At 44.0% G+C, this 21,674-nt stretch overlaps 1 protein-coding gene across 1 annotated transcript in view; it reads left to right on the top strand.

Moving 5' to 3' along the window:
• LOC124788607 (uncharacterized protein ZC84.1-like) overlaps positions 1-21,674 on the top strand; it is a 135,170-nt gene that overhangs the window by 88,574 nt on the left and 24,922 nt on the right. The window contains exon 2 of the mRNA XM_047255880.1: positions 14,723-14,860. Coding sequence (XP_047111836.1) covers positions 14,723-14,860 — 138 coding nt within the window. The remainder of the gene's footprint in view (positions 1-14,722; positions 14,861-21,674) is intronic.

Genomic DNA, 21,674 nt, shown 5'->3' with positions numbered 1-21,674 from the left:
CTCCCGGTTATTCTGCAGCAGTTTTTAAACTTTGAAAATTGATTGTTCCTTTTACGAGCCACAGCCTTTGCTGCTGGTATTCCAGTGCTTAGAACTAAGGAAAATATAACCTTCTTTGACAGCTGCTAGATTAGTTACTTTTGTTACCGTCGTGTTCAAAATTAAACATTCAGAGATTTCAACGAAATCAATAGTCTGACTCCACTACCGACGAAGAAGCACGCTGATCCAATCTGATAAAAGTATCCTGGTTGCTACCGTACATTTGTTTTTTTTTTTAATTAGGCGATAGATTCATGCTGTCTAATCTAACCCGAATGTGTCCAACGTAGATCTTTAGCATCTGGTCCATCCTCAATACTAAGAAAATGGCGCGAAGGATAAAATGGTAAGTTTTGCGTCTGCAGTTTGTTGGTCATTTCGTCACCTAGGTATCCACGACTACGACGAACACGTCTACGAAGTCTGAAGTGAGAGCCACTCTCTATATGGTCCAAAAAAGTAATCTTAGCTGTAATGAATTCATGTAACTTCTCTTCAAATATGGCCAGAGGATGAAGACTCTGAAGAGAAATGAGCATAAGCAAGCTTTGAAATTACTCGCCTTGAAACATGTCAGTGTAGCGCAGAATGTTCACGGAACATAAGTGCGTGTGTGAAGTTGTGTCGTTCGTTGAATCCCTCCTTCAGCACAGAGAAGACCCTGTACAGTAAGCGCCTCTTCCTAACTTTCTGCTATCAATGTCGCGGTTAGTTTATAGAGCTATGGGAAAAAGGTTACTGTTAACGATACCGAAATTCAAAGTTCCACTTCAAACCGTTCCTCTAGCACTACGCAGTGTTTTTTAAAAGATTTGTTCTAATTGTTAGTCATTTTAGTAACAACAATTGTTTATGTATACACCCAAACGCCTGGGATTGCGTTACATGAGACAATAACTATTTACAAGTTGGATGATCGTTTAAAGACAATAGCATCACGTTACAAAATGTTAGGCAACTTTCAGTACATGGATTGTCTCAATCTTTGGGGATAAAACCGCAACGCGTGGCTTAAACTTGAGCTACAGCTTTTCGTAGCAGGAAACTGTTCCCCCTACCGAGTGCGGTGGATTTCATGGCAGTTAACACTGCCAGCTGCCTCGAACTTCTCATTCCACTTAAAGGCTACCTCTTGATTGATGAGATCTGTGAGGAGCAATCTCAGTGCATTATTATACAACCTAAATAGTCTCTTTAGCAACACAACACTTTCCTCTGAAAAAAAGAACCCTCACAATCGTCTAGCGATGATATGCCCAATCGTAAACAGGCACAAACTTTCTTTCTCCAAATGAAACTGACGCAAACGAAATACGTCACACCCTACTGCGTCACAATGAACTGTATTAAGTAGTAAGTTATTTCTTAAGAGGGTAGAAAGAAGTCTCTCATTTGGAAGCCGAACTTTGCAGTCTTTTTACAAATGCGTAGCAAAAGAAGAAAGAAACGGAAAGAAAGAACTTTTGCACTTAACTATATCAACTGGAGTATGAAACTGGAAAATATTTGTGTAATTTATCATGTTCGTACGAGGATATAAATGCGGTACGTTTCCGTACAGAATAAAATACAGAAAAAGTATTGAATCAGAATGCTTAAATAAAAATTATAACGTTTCTGATAATGTGTCACAAAAGTCCGAGCATGCGGAGTAATTTCTGGCATAAGAGAGTGGCTCGAAGACCTTAAGGAGTGGAACACAGTATGTTTTGATGAGAGGCGAGTGACCATCGAAGGCAAAAATATCGTCAGGAGAGCCACAGGAAGGTGTGATAGGACGGCTCTTGTTCTCTGTACATGTAAACAGTCTGACGAGCAGTGCAAGTAGTAGCAGCAATGTCCGCCCCCGGTAGCTGAGTGGTCAGCGCGACAGAATGTCAACCTTAAGGGCCCGAGTTCGATTCTCGGCTGGGTCGGAGATTTTTCTCCGCTCAGGGACTGGGTATTGTGTTGCCCTGACCATCATCATCATTTCATCCACATCGACGGGCAAGTCGCCGAAGTGGCGTCAAATCGAAAGACTTTCACCAGGCGAACGGTCTTCCCGACGGGAGGCCCTAATCACACGACATTTACATTTAGTAGCAGCAATTTGCTACTGTTTTCTGAGGACGCTGTAGTGTACGGAACAGTGTGGTCTTTCAGTGACAGCAGGAGAATACAGGATAATATGGACAGCCGGGCTGAGTGGCCGTGCGGTACTAGGCGCTACAGTCTGGAGCCGAGCGACCGCTACGGTCGCAGGTTCGAATCTTGCCTCGGGCATGGACGTGTGTGATGTCCTTAGGTTAGTTAGGTTTAATTAGTTCTAAGTTCTAGGCGACTGATGACCTCGGAAGTTAAGTCTCGTAGTGCTCAGAGGCATTTGAGCCATAATATGGACAGAATTTCTAGTTGTTGTGAAGAACGGCAGCTTGCTATAAACGTTAAAAATGTAAATTAATGCAATTAAGTAAACAAACAATCCTATAATTAGTGGTGTGCTGGTTGACATAGTCACGTTTATGAAATATCTAGGCTTAACACTGCAAAGCGACATGAACTGAAACGAGCACTTAAGGTCGTTTGTGGGGAAGGCGAATGGTCGGCTTCGGTTTATTGTAAGAATTCTAGGTTAGTGTAGGTCACCTATAATGGAGGCCGCGTACAGAACGCTTGTGCAACCTGTTCTCGAGTACTGATCGAGTGTTTTGGAGCCCCTCCAGGTCGGGTTGAAGGAAGATACCGAAGTTATTGAGAGGCGTGCTGCTACGTTCGATCGATACTCGAGTGTTGCGGAAACGTTACGTGGACTGGGAGGGGAATTTCTTGAGGGAATAAGACTTCTTTTCGCGAAACACTATTGTGGAAGTTTGGAGAACCGGCATTTGCGAAAGAGCGTGGAACGATTCTGCAGGCAGCAGTGTAAAACTTGCGCAAGGACCGCGAAGACAAGATAAGAGGAATTAGGTCTCGTGCGCAGGCATACGGACAGGGGTTCTCGCCGCGCTCCATTTTGTAGTGGAACCGGAAGGGGAATGACTATAGTAGTATCATGCTATGCACCATATGGTGGCTTGCGGAGTATATGTAGAAATCATGGACATGGTTGTAAACAGCACCTGGAAGGAGATAGTCTTGGAAAGGATGAAAAAACAGCCAACCAGTTACGTAACACACGTTTCTTAGAACCCCTAACCTAGGCTTCGATAATTACATTATTTTCTCCTCCGGCTGAAGAAGACAATTTTATAATCATCGAAACGTAAGTCAAGGGTTCTAATGAACCTGTGTTACGCAAATGATTGGCTTTCTTCTTTCTTTTTTCTTTTCTTTTTTTATCCTTCCCAAGACTAAGTACGTAGGAGTATTTCTGAAAAAGTTTCTCTTCCTGGGACGCTTTTTGGCTTTGTCACGAAATTTGACTTTAATTATAAGTGATGTAGCCATGAAAGATGACTTCGATGAATGTATTGGCCCTAAAAGAGAAATAATCAAATCACATAGAAAAATATGTATGAAAGCTGACGTGCTTTATGATCCTACTTCCGTGGCAACCAGTTTGTATAAAAGCCAATACATCAATTTTTTTATGTATCGGCTTCTGTGATATAAAAATGAAATCTAATCACGTTGCATGATCATTGTCGGAGATGTTGACGTGAAAATAATAAATAATAAATAGCGATTATTATAACAGAAATGGCCGAGGTAATGAGTTAGATGAGCTTACTGAAAAGACTAGTGTGTTTATCGTTAACACATTCTTCCAAAAATAAACATACAGTGAAAGGCCTTCGCAAGGAACAAATATGATACACCATATTTTATCAAATAATGAAGACATTTTACAGAATGTAGCATCCTAAACCGCTTTCGAATTACATACGATCATAGACGTAGCACGCAGAGTAAAAATAGTTGTTCTGGCGATTAATATTGTTGTTGTTGGTGCTGTACAGTTAATTCTTTATCCTATTTACCAACTTAATCCATGGTATTCGTTTGCAGCACCACATTTCAAAAGCTATTTTCTTGTGGTCTCTACTATTGCTCATGCGCGATTCACTTCCACATAAGGCAACTCTCCAGACAATTATTTTCAGAAAACGCTTCCTAATATATAAACTGATATTAGATGTTACCATATTTCTCTTCTTCTGCAAAGTTTTTCTTGTCGCTACTCAACTGCGTTTTATGTTTTCTTACTTTGGCCATTGTCAGTTATTTTGCTGCTCGTGTAGCAAACGTCTTTGGTTGTTTAAGTGTCTCATTTCCAAATTTAATTTCCTTGACATCACCCGACTTAATTTTACTACCTTTGTTTTAGTTTTTTATGTTCATTTTATAATCTCTCTTCGAAGCACAATTCATTCCGTTTAACTGATCTAGCCGGCCGGTGTAGCCGAGCGGTTCTAGGCGCTTCAGTCTGGAACCGCGCGACCGCTACAGTCGCAGGTTCTAATCCTGCCTCGGGGAAGGATGTGTGTGATGTCCTTAGGTTAGTTGGGTTTAAGTAGTTCTAAGTAATATGGGACTGATGACCTCAGATGTTAAGTCCCGTAGTGCTCAGAGCCGTTTGAACCATTTTTTTTAAACTAATCTTCCTGGTCCGCTATCGTCTGTGACAGAATTACATGTAGTCGGCAAATCTTAAATCTACTATTTCTTCTCCCTAAATTGTGACTACATTACCGAATTTCTTCTTAATTTCCTTTCCTGATTTGTCAATATCCAGTTTAACATCGGGGACAGGCTGCAGGTACAATCCTGTCTACTCCATTCTGAAACTTGGACTCTCACTAGGGACGAATAATGTTGCATCCTCGTGCTGTTATCTTTACGTAGGTTTCAGTGGTCTCCCATAAAGCTTTAGATCTATGCAGCGATTAGCTTCGTAATATTTTATCAACAGAAGCAATGGTCCATCTGTCGATCTGGATAGCGATGGGACGATAAACTGTAACTCCTCTCCGTTATCCAAGGAGTCTTCTGTTTTTAATGTTCACTTCCACCCACATCTCACTGCAGAGGGAATATTTAGATCTCGAATGGGGTAATGAATAAGTAAGCCATTTTTTGTCTCCACACTTTTAGGTGAAGAAAATGACGGTTCGTATGTACTTAGAACGTTAAGTCAACGGCTTTTATTTATTAATTGTCCGCCCCCGCTAGCCGAGTGGTCAGCGCGACAGAATGTCAATCCTAAGGGCCCGGGTTCGATTCACGGCTGGGTCGGATATTTTCTCCGCTCAGGGACTGGGTGTTGTGTTGTCCCAATCAGCTTCATTTCATCCCTATCGACGCGCAAGTCGCCGAAGTGGCGTCCAATCGAAAGACTTGTACCCGGCGAACGGTCTAGCCGATGAGAGGCCCTAGCCACACGACATTTATTTTTATTTATTAATTACTGTAACAAATGTTTGTTGAAAACGCGAGAGATGGTGTTACGTTTGGCCGTGAGCAGCATGAGCTCGAAGTGAGCCGCCGTTTGCCTGGCGTAATGCTGTAGCGCATTTAGCCGTCAGCTGAGTCTCAGAAGGCTGTTGGTGAGCTAAGCGAATCACACGTCGCCATCCGGTGCCTGATGAGGAAGTGTGTGGCGTGGCGCGGTTACCAAGCGGAGGCGACGGTGACGGCGGCGGCGTCTGCGGAGCTCATACGCTGCCGGCCGCCGCTGTCTCCTACGCCGCAGCCTGACCTCCCCAACCTGTGGCGGTTGCAACACCATGAAAGCAATATGCAACCTCCGATTATTTCCTATAAATGTTCGATGGGATTCTTGTCGGGTGATCTGGTTGGCCAAATCATTGGCTCGAATTGTCCAGAACGTTCTTCAAACCAATAGTGAGCAACTGTGGCCCGGCCACATGGCGCATTGTCATTCATACGACTTCCATCGTTCTTTGGAACAATGAAGTCCATGAGTGGTTGCAAATGGTCTCCAAGTAGCCAAACATAACCATTTACAGTCATTGATCAGTTCAATTGGACCATAGGATTCAGTCCATTCCATGTAAACACAGACCATACCATTATGGAGCCACCACTAGTTTACTCAGTGCCTTGTTGAGTACTTGGGTCCTTGGAGTCGTGGGGTCTGTGCCACTCTCTAATCCTACCAGCAGCCCTTAACAATTGAAATCGGGACTCATCTGACCAGGTCAAGGATTTCCAATGGTCTAGGGTCCAATCGATATGTTCACGAGCCCAGGACAGGCGCTACAGGCGCGTCGGTCGTCTGCTGCCATAGCCCATTAATGCCAAATTTCGCCGCACTGCCCTAACGGGTATGTTCGTCGTGCATCTCACATTGATTTTTGCTGTTATTTCACGAAGTGTTGTTTGTGTGTTAATGCTGGCATCTCTACGCAATCGCAGCTGCTCTCGGTCATCAACTGAGGGCCGTTGGCCACTGTGTTGTCTGCGGTAGTAGTAGTAGTAGTAGTAGTAGCACTAGTAGTGGGTTTATTCCTCTGTAGATCTCTTTTTACAAGGATATAGGATATGTCAAAGTATTTACAAGTTTAGACCAATTTAAAATACGTTAATTCGTATACCCATATATTTACGGACTTCTAGTTAAGAGACAATTATTAGATTTTACTCGTGGTATACAATACTTTTTTTACAAATAACTTACTAAATAATGTAATACCACACTGTTCACTCGTATCTCACTAACAGTCACTGTACACTAGGGGTAACTCCTTAAATTAGATACTCTCGGCACATTGTTGTCACTGTGGGTCTCGGAATATTGAATTTCCGAACGATTTCCGAAATGGACTGTCCCATGCCTCTAGCTCGAGCTACCATTGGACGTTCAAAGTCTGTTAATTCCCGTCGAGGGGCTTCAATCACATAGGAAACGTTTTCACATGAGAACAAATGATAGCTCCGCCAATGCACTGTTCTTTTATACCTTGTGTGCACGATGCTACCGCCACCTGTATGTGCGCATATCGCTATCCTATGACCTTTGTCACCTCATTGTAAATGATTGTCATTTCAACATGACCGCATAAAGCAAGTAGGAGTTGAGATCTTCTACATTACGCACATATAAGAGGAATACAGCTTTTACATTTATGACGTGTTATCGCATGTGGCTGTGTCCATGTTCGGGGTCTCCGTGCCGTTTTATTTCAACGAGATAACGCAAGACCATTTGTTGCCAGAGTTGTCCTGTCCTAACACTGTACCGAAGCGGTTCGATTGTTGCCGTGGCCAGCACGCTTTCCAGCTCTCTTACCCACTGAAAATATGTTGTCATGGATTGTCGAGAGACTCGCCAGATATCAGAATTCATAAACTCTGTCAGAGTTGGAGCGGCATGTGTGGATAATAGTCGTGCCACTAATATGGACTAATTTGCTTTATTATTTTGGGCAGGTAGGAGTTAAGGAGCAGAAATTACCTCCTTGTATTTGTTTCGTTTTTCATTTCAAATCAATCGCTACTGTGCAATGTTAAGGAAAATGACACCAGTGCCATCTGGTCATGGACGGCAGAGCCGTTTTTAAAAGACAGATTTGACTTAAAAGCAATGCCATGGGTGGTGGTGGTGGTGTAATCGGATTGTCTTCAACATCGTACCACACATTTATACAGTAACATTGATAAAAACTGGTTTTCATAATGATGCGTGCAATTAATATGCATTTTGGATGTTGACGATGTTGCCACGAGCGTATTTGCTACGGATGCAATATTCTGCACCTGTTTAATGTTGCAGCATCTCAGTGAAGTTTTATGGAGAGATGATTAGTTTACTCTTAAACTGTAATGCAGATACATTTGCAAACTTATCTCTCGTAAAATAGTGACCAGACTGTCTTTTCTTTTCATTTTAATTATTTTACTGTTACATCCACTTAAGTGATTGTCCCAAATACTAATATCACTATAAGAAAAAGTTCATTGTATTTCCGATACAGGTCTATAGGCCACCGTAATGTTTTTGTCAATTACTGTTATTATGGAGAATAATATTTCTCGAAGTCACATTATATACGGTTACCGTCTTAATGTTACTATTTACACAATGTTGCACGGCAGTCACGTCACATACAATTTTCCTTTCCAACTAGTCATCGACTTTAGTCAATATACACATGAATAAATACACATTCAGATACACTAGGTTTCATATTTTTAGTATAGAGCATTTCGTTCCGAAATTAAATAAAAATAGCTCCCAACTTCGCCCCCCTCCCACACCGAAAAAGTTGTTCGAGAGGCTTCCCTTGGCTGTAAAGCAAATAGCGGTATTGGAAATCCCTTCTGAAATACTCTGCACTCTACCCCACTACCAGCCCACCTGGTATTTGGTTAAAAAGTTCCTGACTCTGCTAATGGCCATTATTCGAACAGGCCACTGTACCTTCAGGGGCAGGAAATGAAAAGCAATAAAAAATTTCTGCTGCGACTTAGCCTCTGATTTCATTTGTCTTGTCATTGGTGTATCGAAAGTGGCATGGTGTCTCTAGGACACTGATCTCAAATTCCTACCAGACGAACCTCATTTAGGTTTTCCGTGATTTTCCTGATTCAATTACGGCAAATTCCGGGATGCTCCCTTCGTAGAAGACACGGCCCAATTTCCTTCCTCGCCCTACGTGAACTTGTAGCCCAACTCTGATGACCTCTTCGTTGACATTGCGTTAAAGCGTGATCTTCCATGCTTTTTTAGTTTGCGTATTGCTGTAACCATCATATGCTGTCTGCGCATGCAATGCAACTGCTTATTCCTCAAGAGTTTATAAATTTCCTGGCAGCGATTCCAAAACCTTGGCCTCAGACGCAGTCTCATGAACATCGCTAATTCTTTTATAAACTATTTTCAAGCCAACTTTGACTCTTCTGCCATATTAGTAATCTCTGGGATGTTATCGCGTGTTCTTGACAAAGTGATTTCCCTGAGCCGTGAGAAAGATGTGGGAGAGGGAGTATTGTCAAAGACTCCCACAAAGAACTTTTCTGTAAGCCGTTTTTCGTAGAGGGACGGTGTTTTCTACTCGCGGTCTGTACACATCACACTTCAGCGCATAAATCACGTCGAGAGTGGGTCGGTGACGTCAATAGAATGTGCTGAGAGTTCCGAAATCGTAAGTATGCTGAGGACTGCACACCCTCAAATTCAGGTTACAGTGAAACAGAAACACTATCTTAAAGCGAAAAATTATTCAGGCCTTACGGTACCTGGAATTAGAAGAAACCCTCACGGTAGATATATATGGAGGCACAAACAGATGAAAATTGATTTTATTTGGTGAACATTGTGTCGACAGTGAGAATCAAGCTCTAATGAAAGATAAAACAGTCTTTGATGCTGTTTAATACTTAGAAAGAAAATAAGGCACAAAGCGTAGAGTAAAAAGCCACCAGTTACTGCCTTCTAACTGTTGTTATTGTGTTTGTATGGATACATATTTTCTCGAGTAAGTAAATGTCGATGTTTTGAAATGTTTGAGTGACACTTTTCGTAGTCTTTCAGTTTTCAGGAGTGTGGGGAATTTGCTGTTTGTTAAATACATCAAATATGAGTTTTGCTTTGGCTACCTGTTATCATTGTTAGTTTCTTAATTCTTTTACGACGTTCCGACTTTTTGTAAGAATGGTGGACCTTCGTAACCTCACTTTCACTGCCAAACTGCACAGCAGATAGCACTCAAACACATGTACTTCTGGTACCAACAAGTAAACAGAAACGACCACTCGAGGCAGGCAGGAGAGTATCACGCGGAAATAACACCAACTCGATCTCATATTTAGGGGCGAACGAAGTACAGTTGCAAGTATCAGCCCCAGAAATCATTACTGTGCGAAATCTGGACCGAATTCCCATAGAATGCAGTTATGAACTTCTGAAAGTACAACTTATAAACTTCGCGCCCACCGGTTGTTTGTCGCTCGCTCCACCCCACTATAACCGCCCAATTCCCGAGCGAGTTCTGTACAGCTGAGTGACAACCAGGGCCTTCCATATTCCTGGGAAACTGAAGGCGAGGGAACAAGAGGGATGCAGTGGACACTTCTGCCCAACGCGTTCTGAAAACTTGTTCTAGAACGTCATGTCGCTCTATGCGAAAAATACTAAGTAATATGACCATCTAACATAGCACATATACGTTCAATGTTATTTTAACAATATTACCTGTTCATATCCTGTAGCTATACAGAGTGACTCAAGAAAACGTTTACAAACTGTATGGCACATCTAGCATACTAGAAGAATCAGTAATCAGATGGGAACCAGGCGTCGCAAAGGCCATCCGGAGCTACTAAATGGCTTTACAGTTTAAGACTGGGTGCCGGACCGAGACTCAAACTGGGCACCTGTGCCTTTCACGGACAAGTACTCTACCGTCTGAGCTACCGAAGCACGACTCACGCCCCTTCTTACAGCTTTACTTTAGCCAGTACCTCATCTTCTACATTCCAAACCTCACAGAAGCTCTCCTGCGAAAGTTGTTGAACTAGCACTCCTGGAAAAAAGGATATCTCAGACAGATGGCTACGCCAGAGTCTGGGGGATGTTTCCAGAATGAGATTTTCACTCTGCAGTGGAGACTCGAACTCGGGACATTTGCTTTTCGCGGGCACGTGCTCTACCATCTGAGCTATCCAAGCATGACTCGAGCCCCATCCTCACAGCCTTTCTTCCAGGAGTGCTATAGTTCTGCAAGTTACGCAGGAGAGCTTCTGTGAAGTTTGGAAGGTAGGAGACGAGGTACTGGCAAAAGTAAAGCAGTGAGGTGGGTCGTGCTTGAGTTGCTCAGACAGCAGAGCACTCGCCCGAGTTCGAGTCTCGGTCCGGCACACAGTTGTAATCTCCCAGGAACTTTCATATTAGCGCACACTCCGCTGCAGAGTGAAATTCTCATTTTGGGTTTTACAGTTATTTAGCCACGTGCTACTCAAATGGTTCAAATGGGTCTGAGCACTATGGGACTTAACTTCTGAGGTCATCAGTCCCCTAGAACTTAGAACTACTTAAACCTAACTAACCTAACGAGATCACACACATCCATGCCCGAGGCAGGATTCAAACCTGCGACCGGAGCGGTCGAGCGGTTCCAAACTGAAGCGCCTAGAATCGCTGGGCCACTCACGTGCAGCAAATGGACGTCCACTACAGGAGATTCTCAAAGTTTTGTACAGATGCATAAATACACGCCTGACATCGACCCTTTCAAAGGTACCTTGTGTATTTCGAAGACATCCTGCTGCAACAACAATCCTGTCCACTGGGTCCTCCGGCGATGTAACAAGTGTTTCATACACAAGGCCCTTCAGATACCCCCACAGGAAAGAATTGATTCGGGAAAGATGGCGTAATCGTGGTGGCCATGCGACTGGCCGCACCGCGACCATTCCAAGGGCCAGGAAAGGTTGCCTGCAGATGTGTCCTCACTTGTTTGCCGGAATGCGCTGGGGCTCCGTCGTGCTGAAATCGAATGCGGCGAATAGGAATGGGAACATCGACAGCGTTTCAGGCAGATCCTCTGGCAAAATCGTCAAGTCGGTCCGGGAGAACGTATTGCCCAATTAAACAGTAACCGCCAGCCCACACGGTAACGATAAATTTGCGTTGTGACGTATACGTAGGTGAAGTTCACATCCGCCCACGCAAGCAGCTTGTGAACGTTCATCACACCCTCTAGAGAGAAAGCAGCCTCATCGCTGAAGAGGACACACGCTGTGAAGCTTCTGTCTGCAGAAGATTCCTGCAGAAACTATCGTGGGAATACCATGCGCTTATATAATTGCATAGGCTTCCGCGGCCAGAGTCAGTCCACATAAAAGTTTTCTGGGTATGGTACGGCGTCATAACACGTCATTGTGACGTGGTACCATACCCAGAAAACTTTTATGTCCAATGTGCTTGTTGTAGTCCGCTGATTGCAAACCCTGGGCGCTTTGGAAATGAAACGGATGTAGTACTTCGTCGTGTATAATGGTTGGGGGATACCAGCGGCGCGGGATAAACCCCTTGTACTCGTTGACGGCGTACGCTGCACCATTTCGAGAACGCTTTCTTCCACCGCAACTGTCCGTGTTGTTCGTTGGCGCCCAGCAGCCAGCTTGTGCACATGGAACGAGACGGTTTCGCACAATGGACGCTGCAGGGTGGCGAATAATGTGTGGCACGGCACCTTTCTATCGAGATGTTTTTGCACGAAACAACCGCACGGCTTCCCGTCCAATGCAGTTGACCGCGCCGTATGTCAAATGCGATACGTGCATATAGCCTATTCCCACTGCTTTCACGGCGTGAGTGATGACTTTTCCGTGCGCTCCACACGTCTTTCTGTAGCAACGAGCTCTCGTGACCGTAGCGCCCTCTCGTGGCATTTGCGACTTCCAGGCCCAATGTGATTGCCGATCCTTGTTGTATGCCCGATGCGCCACATTAGTTTGTCAACTTTTTTTCAATATCCTGTATACACGCCTCAAAGTCAAAATTAATAAACCCAAGTAACTGAAGAATGTCCGCTCCGATAGCTGAGTGGTCAGCGCGGCGGCTATTACGCCAATGGGCCCGGGCTCGATTCCCGGCTGGGTTGGAGACTTTCTCCGGTCAGGGACTGGGTGTTGTGTTGTCCTCATTATCATTTCATCCTCATCAGTGGAAGGCAACGGGAAACGACCACTGGAATCCCTTCCCTAGACGCTCATGCGGTGGACCTCTCTGACGAGGTTTCCCCCATGACAAGACCCGCCGTAAGGCAGAACACAAAAGTTTAACTGAAGAATAATTATGAAATGAGATTAATGTTTTTCGATTTACAATTTAATCATGCCAATCACGTTGAAGAATGCCGCATCTCCTCCAAATGTATGGATCTGAGCACTATGGAACTTAACATCTGAGACCATCAGTCCCCTAGAACTTAGAACTACTTAAACCTAACTGACCTAAGAACATCACACACATCCATGCCCGAGGCAGGATTCGAACCTCTGACCGCAGCGGTCTCGCAGTTCCAGGCTGAAGAGCCTAGAACCGCTCGATCACACCAGTCGCACTTTCACAGTGCGAGCTTTAAGATCTAGACAAAATAACGCACAACGGAGATGTTGTTAATTAAATGGCACCGCGCCACTTCTCTAAAGACAAAACAACTCATTCAACGATTTAAACTGCGTTTGTGAATCACAGCATCGTAATGTTGAAAATAAAGAGATCTCTGGCACCAGCTACAGGTTAGAAACCGCACACTTAGCCACAATTAACAAAGCCTGTTACCAGTAAGTCAAAACAGTATTTCATAAATTTCTTACTCACATCGCTGTACAGTACTTCGCGTTCGGGCGTTGGGCAGCTACAATGAGGCGGAGAGAGCGACAAATCAGTGCCCTCGAAAGTTTAAAAGCTGTATTTTCAGATAGTCATAACTGTGTACTGTTAAAATTACGGACCAAATTTTTGCGCGGGATCTATTGCTGGGGCCGATATTTTGGGAGTGTTCGTTTCTCTTCTTAAAATATGAGGTCGAGTTAGCAATGTTTCCTTGTCAGTGCAGTAACAACACGCCAAGAGCGCTACAGTAGCCACACTTGCGACGAGTGGCCAATTAGATTAGATTAGATTAGTTTTTCGTTCCATAGATCCGTGCTGAGGAGATCCTCGTGGATGTGGAACATGTCAATATTTATTTATTTATTTATCTATTTTTTGTAAGCTGAAATATCAATACTAATAGTATGACTATATACAATACATCATTTGTTTCTATTAAAAAATTCGTCAGTGGAGTAGAAGGAGTTGGCCACTAGTAAGTCTTTTCAGGATCGTTTTAAACTGATCTCTTCAAATGGTTCAAATGGCTCTGAGCACTATGGGACTTAACATCTGTGGTCATCAGTCCCCTAGAACTTAGAACTACTTAAACCTAACTAACCTAAGGACATCACACACATCCATGCCCGAGGCAGGATTCGAACCTGCGACCGTAGCAGTCGCGCGGTTCCGGACTGCGCGCCTAGAACCGCTAGACCACCGCGGCCGGCAACTGATCTTTATTTGTAACTAATTTTTCTATGTTTGGTGGCAAATTATTGAAGATGAGTGTTCCTTAGTAGTGGACCCCTTTTTGAACTAAAGTAAGTGCTTTAAGTCCTTGTGCAGATCTTTTTTGTTCCTGGTATTGTATGTATGAACTGAGCTGTTTGTTGAAAAAGGAGATATATTATTTAGGACAAATTTCATTAAGGAGTAAATATACTGAGAGGTAGTAGTTAGTATACCGAGTTCTTTGAAGGGGTTTCTACAGGACATCCGTGAATTTACTCCACAAATAATACGTATTACACAGTTTTGGACTCTGAAAACTTTTGTTTGACTTGAAGAGTTACCCCAAAATATTATACCATACGACGTTATGGAATGAAAGTGGGCAAAGTATGCAAGCTTTTTCATTTTTATATCGCCTGTGTCTGCTAACACTCAAATTGCAAATACAGATTTGTTAATGCGTTTCCGCAGTTTTGTGGTGTGCTCCTCCCAACTGAATTTATTATCAAGTTGTAATCCCAGGAATTTAAGAGTGTCAACCTCTTCTATCTGCTCTTCTTCATACTTTATGCATACGCTGGGTGGAAGTCCCTCGCAGCTGGAAAAGAAAATACCCCCAACGAGCAGTAGTGAGCGTATTTCCTCGGCGCGTTGCCTGATTTAACGCGTCTGTCGCAGGCGGCGGGAAGCTGGGCTCGGCGTGCGGCAGGAACCACGAGTGCGCAGTCCGCGTCGCCTACAGCGAGTGCCGCGAGAGGCGCTGCGTCTGCCGCGAGAACCTGCTCGCCTCGGCCGACGAGTCGCGCTGCCTGCCGCGTGAGTAGCCGCACCGTCTGCTGCCTGCCACTGCCCGCCAGCCACTCTCTCAGAATTCTGTTTAGTACCACGACTTTACTTCACTGACATTTTTCAAACAACTTACGGGAATTCAGCCAGGTAATATTGACAGCGACCGCCGATACTTCGGCGGGAGTATACCCCGCCATTTTCTAGGCACAAACTGCAACGGACTGGCGACGTACAACCTCGGTTCTTGGAGTAATTCAGGACACACACACACACACACACACACACACACACACACACACACATACTCACTGAACATCAGTGCCACCAAAGATGACCAAAGTCAGAGGTACCGCTGTTTTTTTGACAATGGAGAGTGCAGGATTCAAAAACAGAGTTTAAACAAAAACCTCCATCCCTGTTTACAAGGTTGCTCGCTAAACACATATCTGAATTTTTTATGGGGAGGTGACGACACTACATTCGCCTCCCTAGACGTCCGATTGCATTACCCCAAAAGAGAATTTGGAAATTTCAACTGGTGTAGTTACGATGTTTCGTACCTTTTCATTTGGACACCCCTTAAGTTTCATTACCACTAGTGAGTGTGGCGTCACACGAAGTCCTAGCCCCGTACATGATACCAGCCCAACAGAACACTCATCCATCTCCCCGAAAAACCAGTGGGACTGCATGCCTATGACGTGCGTTGGTAGTTGGCAGCCTCCTCACTTTTCTACAACGATAATCGGGATTCAGAAAAAACAGGCGCACGACAGTGGAAAGGACCCGGCACCTTTGATGCATGTTCCATTCCAAGGGTTCCCTTGCTCGTCTTCTTTCTGCATCACGGAGCTGGAGTAGGTGGGTGGGGGGTTTTCACTGTCGCTCGTAATGGACGCCTAGAGGCCAAACTGATCCGTAGCGAGTGTCTGGGTCGACATAGCCCCCCAGCTCCCCCCCAAAAAGAAAGTTCGCTGTTACACAGCATTTTCTTCGGGGTGGACGGCGGTCATCAGCTGGTGTCGTTGACCTCGGGCAGTCACTAAGAGTCACTCCTTCAGTGGTTTGGATTTCACGATAGCGACTGAGCGTTACAGTGACGTGGTTGCACCGAACGCCAGTTTGATGACTTCCCTTGCCGACAACCCTCCATGTCCTAAAGTAAGAATTCGCGTACGGGCTATATCTCCAGCGGCATGTCGAGACAGTAAAAACTGTACATAAGCCGCCTCGTCCAGTTCACTCTCTACTCATCCGCATCAGTAGCTGCGCGGTAAGCGCGGCGGATTGCTAATCGAAGGGACCCTGGTTCGATTCCGGCTGGATGGGAGAGTTTCTGCACTTGGGGACAGGGTATTGTGTTGCCATTAGTTTCGTCACCTTATTCGTAGTAATTGACATTCCATATTTGAGATGACGTAGCTGCGCTCCCAGAAAGGTAGTAAATAAATATATTAAAAAAGGTTCTCTACTCAACTGCGCCGAGGATGCAGGTTTCCTTTTGCCTCCATTACACAGCAGGATATATGTGGAGACTTCTCCTGGTCATAAGAGTATTCAGAAGGGTCTCTGATCAAAAAGAAACACTAAGGAAGCAAGTTATGAGAATAGACCAAAACTTTTCTTTTATCTCTTCATATACAACGACCCTAATTTAAGCTGGGGCGCAAGATGTAGTTGTCTTCCATGCGCCACATCTTTCACCTTTGGCTTTCTCTTTAGTTTCTTTAAATTTAGAACTAAGTTAAACATATTTCTGTTGTTTTGTGTCAACTAATAAAGTTTGATATAACCTTACAACTGAAGCTACACTAAGCATAGAATTAGAATGAAAATTAAATAAGGTAGGTGTATCAGTTAAGAGCTGCTTAAGATTCGACAGCATCTATCGCACTAATTTGAGCATTTGCGGAATTGCTATCTACAGTGCTACGAAGTCTATTTATTTGTCTGTAAGAAAAGAAAGGGAGAATTAAAAGTTTCATAATTTTTACCTGTGTATGAATAAATACACTACTGGCCATTAAAATTGCTACACCAAGAAGATGACGTGCTACAGACGCGAAATTTAACCGTCACGAAGAAGATGCTGTAATATGCAAATGATTAGCTTTTCAGAGCATTCACACAAGGTTGGCGCCGGTGGTGACACCTACAACGTGCTGACATGAGGAAAGTTTCCAACCGATTACTCATACACAAGCAGCAGTTGACCGGCGTTGCCTCGTGAAACGTTGTTGTGATGCCTCGTGTAAGGAGAAGAAATGTGTATCATTACGTTTCCGACTGATAAAGGTCGGATTGTAGCCTATCGCGATTGCGGTTTATCGTATCGCGACATTGCTGCTCGCGTTGGTCGAGATCCAATGACTGTTAGCAGAATATGGAATCGGTGGTTTCAGGAGGGCAATACGGAACGCCGTGCTGGATCCCAACGACCTCGTATCACTAGCAGTCGAGATGACAGGCATCTTATCAACGCATGGCTGTAACGGATCGTGCAGCCACGTCTCGATCCCTGAGTCAACAGATGGGGACGTTTGCAAGGCAACAACCATCTGCACGAACAGTTCGACGTTTGCAGCACGTCGGAGACCATGGCTGCGGTTTAGCCTTGACGCTGCATCACAGACAGGAGCGCCTGCGATGGTGTACTCAACGACGAGCCTGGATGCACGAATGGCAAAACGTCATTTTTTCGTATGTATCCAGGTTATGTTTGCATCATCTTGATGGTCGCATCCCTGTTTGGCGACATCGCGGTGAACGCACATTGGAAGCGTGTATTCGTCATTACCATACTGGCCTATCACCCGGCGTTATGTTACCGGGTGCCATTGGTTACACGTCTCGGTCACCTCTTGTTCGCATTGACGGCATTTTGAACAGTGGACGTTACATTTCAGATGTGTTACGACCCGTGGCTCTACCCTTCATTCGCTCCCTGCGAAACCCTACATTTCAGCAGGATAATGCACGACCGCATGTTGCAGGTCCTGTATGGGTCTTTCTGCTTACAGAAAATGTTCGACTGCTGCCCTGGCCAGCACATTCTCCAGATCTCTCATCAATTGAAAACGTCTGGTCAATGGTGGTCGAGCAACTGGCTCGTCACAATACGCCAGTCACTACTCTTGAAGAACTGTGGTATCGTGTTGAAGCGGCATGGACAGCTTACCTGTACACGCCATCCAAGCTCTGTTTGACTCAATGTCCAGGCGCATCAAGGCCGTTATTACGGCCAGAGGTGGTTGTTCTGGGTACTGATTTCTCAGAATCTATGCACCCAAATTGCGTGAAAATGTAATCTCATGTCAGGTCTAGTATACTATATTTGTCCAATGAATACCCGTTTATCATCTGCATTTCTTCTTGGTGTAGCAATTTTAATGGCCGGTAGTGTATTTAAGTGTTAGTCATTAAGTGTATCTTATTAAAACTATTGCTCCTAAATAGGAGTGATGCCCTTCAATTATTATACATGTAGAAAATAAAAGAAACTCTCTGAATAATTGTTATCATATAGTTGTAGCAAAATAATCTGTTTGCAAATGACTCATTTAGTACAAAAATAGCAGCGCTCACGAATTATAAAAAATCTGTTGACATTTACAGAAAGAAGAAATTAAGGAATCAAACGAAATATAAAATGAAATGAAAAAATTCCAGTTAAACCATCAGCGAAATGCACAACTGTGACATTTTCTGTTTCATTAATGGGATTGCGAAAATTTGGTCGAGGGATCCCGAATTCCTTAGCGTCCGTTCTCACGCTCATTCCATCTGCAGTTGCATCTAATGCTTTCCCTAAAACCTCTTGTGACCACTATCATCGCCTTTTGGCTTTGTTATAATCACTTATGCCTTTTTCCATTTTTATTTTACGAACACAAATCAAATTCGGCACCTCTACTCTTTGTAATAACCTCCCCGTCGGAAGTGTGTTCATGGGCACCAACATAAACCACATTTAATTATAACAGATGAGATTCTGAGTAAAGAGAACTACTCACTGTTATTGTTACAACAAATGTATTAAATACAGCCCATACTGCTCTTTTTGGAGATCTGCTTTACGTCTACATCAATAATTTCCCAAATTCAGTTGAACGTTAGACTAATAAACGAGCTTTCCAGGCATATATAATAGTATATTATTTACAAATTATTCAAGATATTTGAAAAAGTCATTCTCTCCGAATCTCGTCAAACGTAGAAGTCAAAAGTAACGACCCAAAATGGAGGGAAACCAATCGCAGTTGAAGTGCGTTATTCTAACAAATGTTGCTAATAGTTAACACTTGCTACGCCTAATGTGACCGGATAGTTACCAACCAACTCAGATAACTGCGCCCAGAGCAACCACGGCTGAATCATTCCAGTTAATCTCCCTGATTGTCGCCGTTTACTGATGTGCAAATATTTCTAACCTAAGTTGATCTGGTAGTCCATTTAAGCATGTATTACAACAGCAAATTGATTTACCCATCCCATTTACTAATTTAATGTGAGTACGTCATAATCTCTCTTCATAGTCATAAAAGCACAGTTTTCTGATTAGATACTATGTATCTGTGCACCACGTCCCGCTATCAGCGGAAGAGAGGTATCAGCCTAGAAAAGCCCTACAGGCTCACCCTGTCTTCTTCACGCGCTGTGTACATCTAGTAGTCAATGCTGACAGACAACCAACAATGCGATAAATGACCGCAGAAATCACTGTCGCACGTGTGTCGAACATATCCGTTAGGACAGTATTGTGAGCTTTGCCGTTAATGGGCTATAGCTGCAGACGACCAACGCGAATGCCTATGCTGCCTGCAGCGCCTCTACTGGGATCGTGACCACATCGGTTGGATCCTAGACGACTAAAATACCTTGGCGTGCTAAGATCAGTTGGTAAGAGCCGAGGGGAGGGTTCGAGCGTGGCCCAGACCCCACGAAGCCATGGACCGAAGTTGTTAGCAAGGCACTGTGCAAGATGATGTTGGCTCCATAATGTATTTATATAGTATGGACTGGGTCCTCTGGTCCAAGTGAACCGATAATTGACTGGAAATCGTTATGTTGAGCTACTTGAAGACATTTGCAGCCAGTCATGGACTTCATGTTCCCAAACAGCGATGTCATGTGACTGGGAAACTGTTCGTGATTGGTATGGAGAACATCCTGGACAATTCGAACGAATGATTTGGCCATCCAGTCACTCAACACGTATCACATCTAATATTTATGGGACATAAAGAACTCGCAACAGCAACATTTTCGAGATTATGGACGGCTATAGAAGCAGCATGGCTCAAGGAGCTTCCAACGGCTTGTTGAGTCCATGCCACATCGGCTTGCTGCACAACGCCGGGCAAAAGGAGGTTCAACATGATATTAGGAGGTATCCCATGACTTTTTTCACCTCAACGTATGTACGCCGCTAACAGTTCGTACACCTCTCCAAATGGCCGCTAGCAACTCTCGCTGATCGTCACCACAACAAAGCAATAATACAGTTTAAAGCCAATAGGGAAAGAGTCACACACAAGACGGCACCTCCAAATTTGCACGAAACCACTGATGTTTCTAGGAGTGAATGAACTCTAGCCAATTCACCCAACGCCAGCCTCAGCTAGCTCGTGAGTGCACGCTTTGCTCTGACGTCTCTCTATCTTTACCGAACGAGTCTACGGTGATTAATCCGCAACACACGCCGAGAAAAATAGGATATCGCCTAAGTGGAACGCTACGGCCGCGCCCGGGAACGGACTTCGAATTCTCTCTGTCTTCCGTACTGGTATAAGTAACTCGGCTGATCACGAAAGATATCCTACTCTGGACTTCTGAAATAGCAATGAGGAAACTACCTCCGTACCAAATCGAGCACCACTTCTATGTCCCACAAGGGCAGCCGGCTGCCTCTACCATTTCGCGTGATCGTTTCCTGATCCGCTTTTAAAGCTTTTGTAAAGTGCTGCTCACTGACAGGACTTTTAGAATTAACTCTGCAGCGTGTGTCGGAAAACACCGGTCCTAATTGAGAAGCTGATCGCTCTTAAAGTCTTAAGGCTAACAAAAAACTTCATCTCACTTGCAGCCGGAAATTGGCTGAGGAAAGTACGGAACAATAGCGTATGCCAGCAGGAAATGAGATGTTAACAATCCATATCGGAGCGTCGTAATGACGACAGGTAGAAATGGCACACTTTACACCACATTGTGCCCCAGATAAAAAGTGCGTGCGTTCTTCTAGGGTTCTCTGGCTTCACTTCGTTTTCTCCTGTCCAGCAGTCTTAAAGCTACGAATGAGTTTTGATAGTTTTGTAACTTTCTTGTGAAGGGTATCGAAAGAAAAACGCTGATTACCAAAATGAGTTCTTCAACACTATGCGATATTTCAGGTTTCAGTAGTATCAACGCTGTTAGTTTTGAGTTGTGAACAGTACATCACATCATTACTTTAAAAGTATACATTTAAATAAAGCTTTTATCATTTCATTTACTGATGTTAATCAGTCTGCTGACGATTTTGAAAGTTAGTCACAGAGGAGTCCAGTCTACTCTCGCTTTTGGCCTGTTGTAACGGCGGACCAGAACGCATGTTTCTTGAAGTTAGTATACACATGCGTCTCGTCTGTTAACCTGATGCTTTAGGTCACATGGAGTACTTCTTGTTTGCATGTGTGTGACTGGAGAACTGTGGCCGGGTTTTCGTCTGTGAAAGAATTTTGCAAAACAGAATTGAAAATCTGAGTAGCCAATATATTTCCCGTTTTGACAAAAATGACTTTTATTCTGCTATTGAAATAGTAATAGTCTGTTACTGCTTCTTCAAAGAAGCAAAATATCCAAG

Source organism: Schistocerca piceifrons, chromosome 1 (genome assembly GCF_021461385.2).
Source record: "Schistocerca piceifrons isolate TAMUIC-IGC-003096 chromosome 1, iqSchPice1.1, whole genome shotgun sequence".
Lineage (NCBI taxonomy): Eukaryota > Metazoa > Arthropoda > Insecta > Orthoptera > Acrididae > Schistocerca > Schistocerca piceifrons.
Note: the sequence above shows the minus strand (reverse complement) of the source record. Positions and strands in the feature narration are given on the sequence as shown.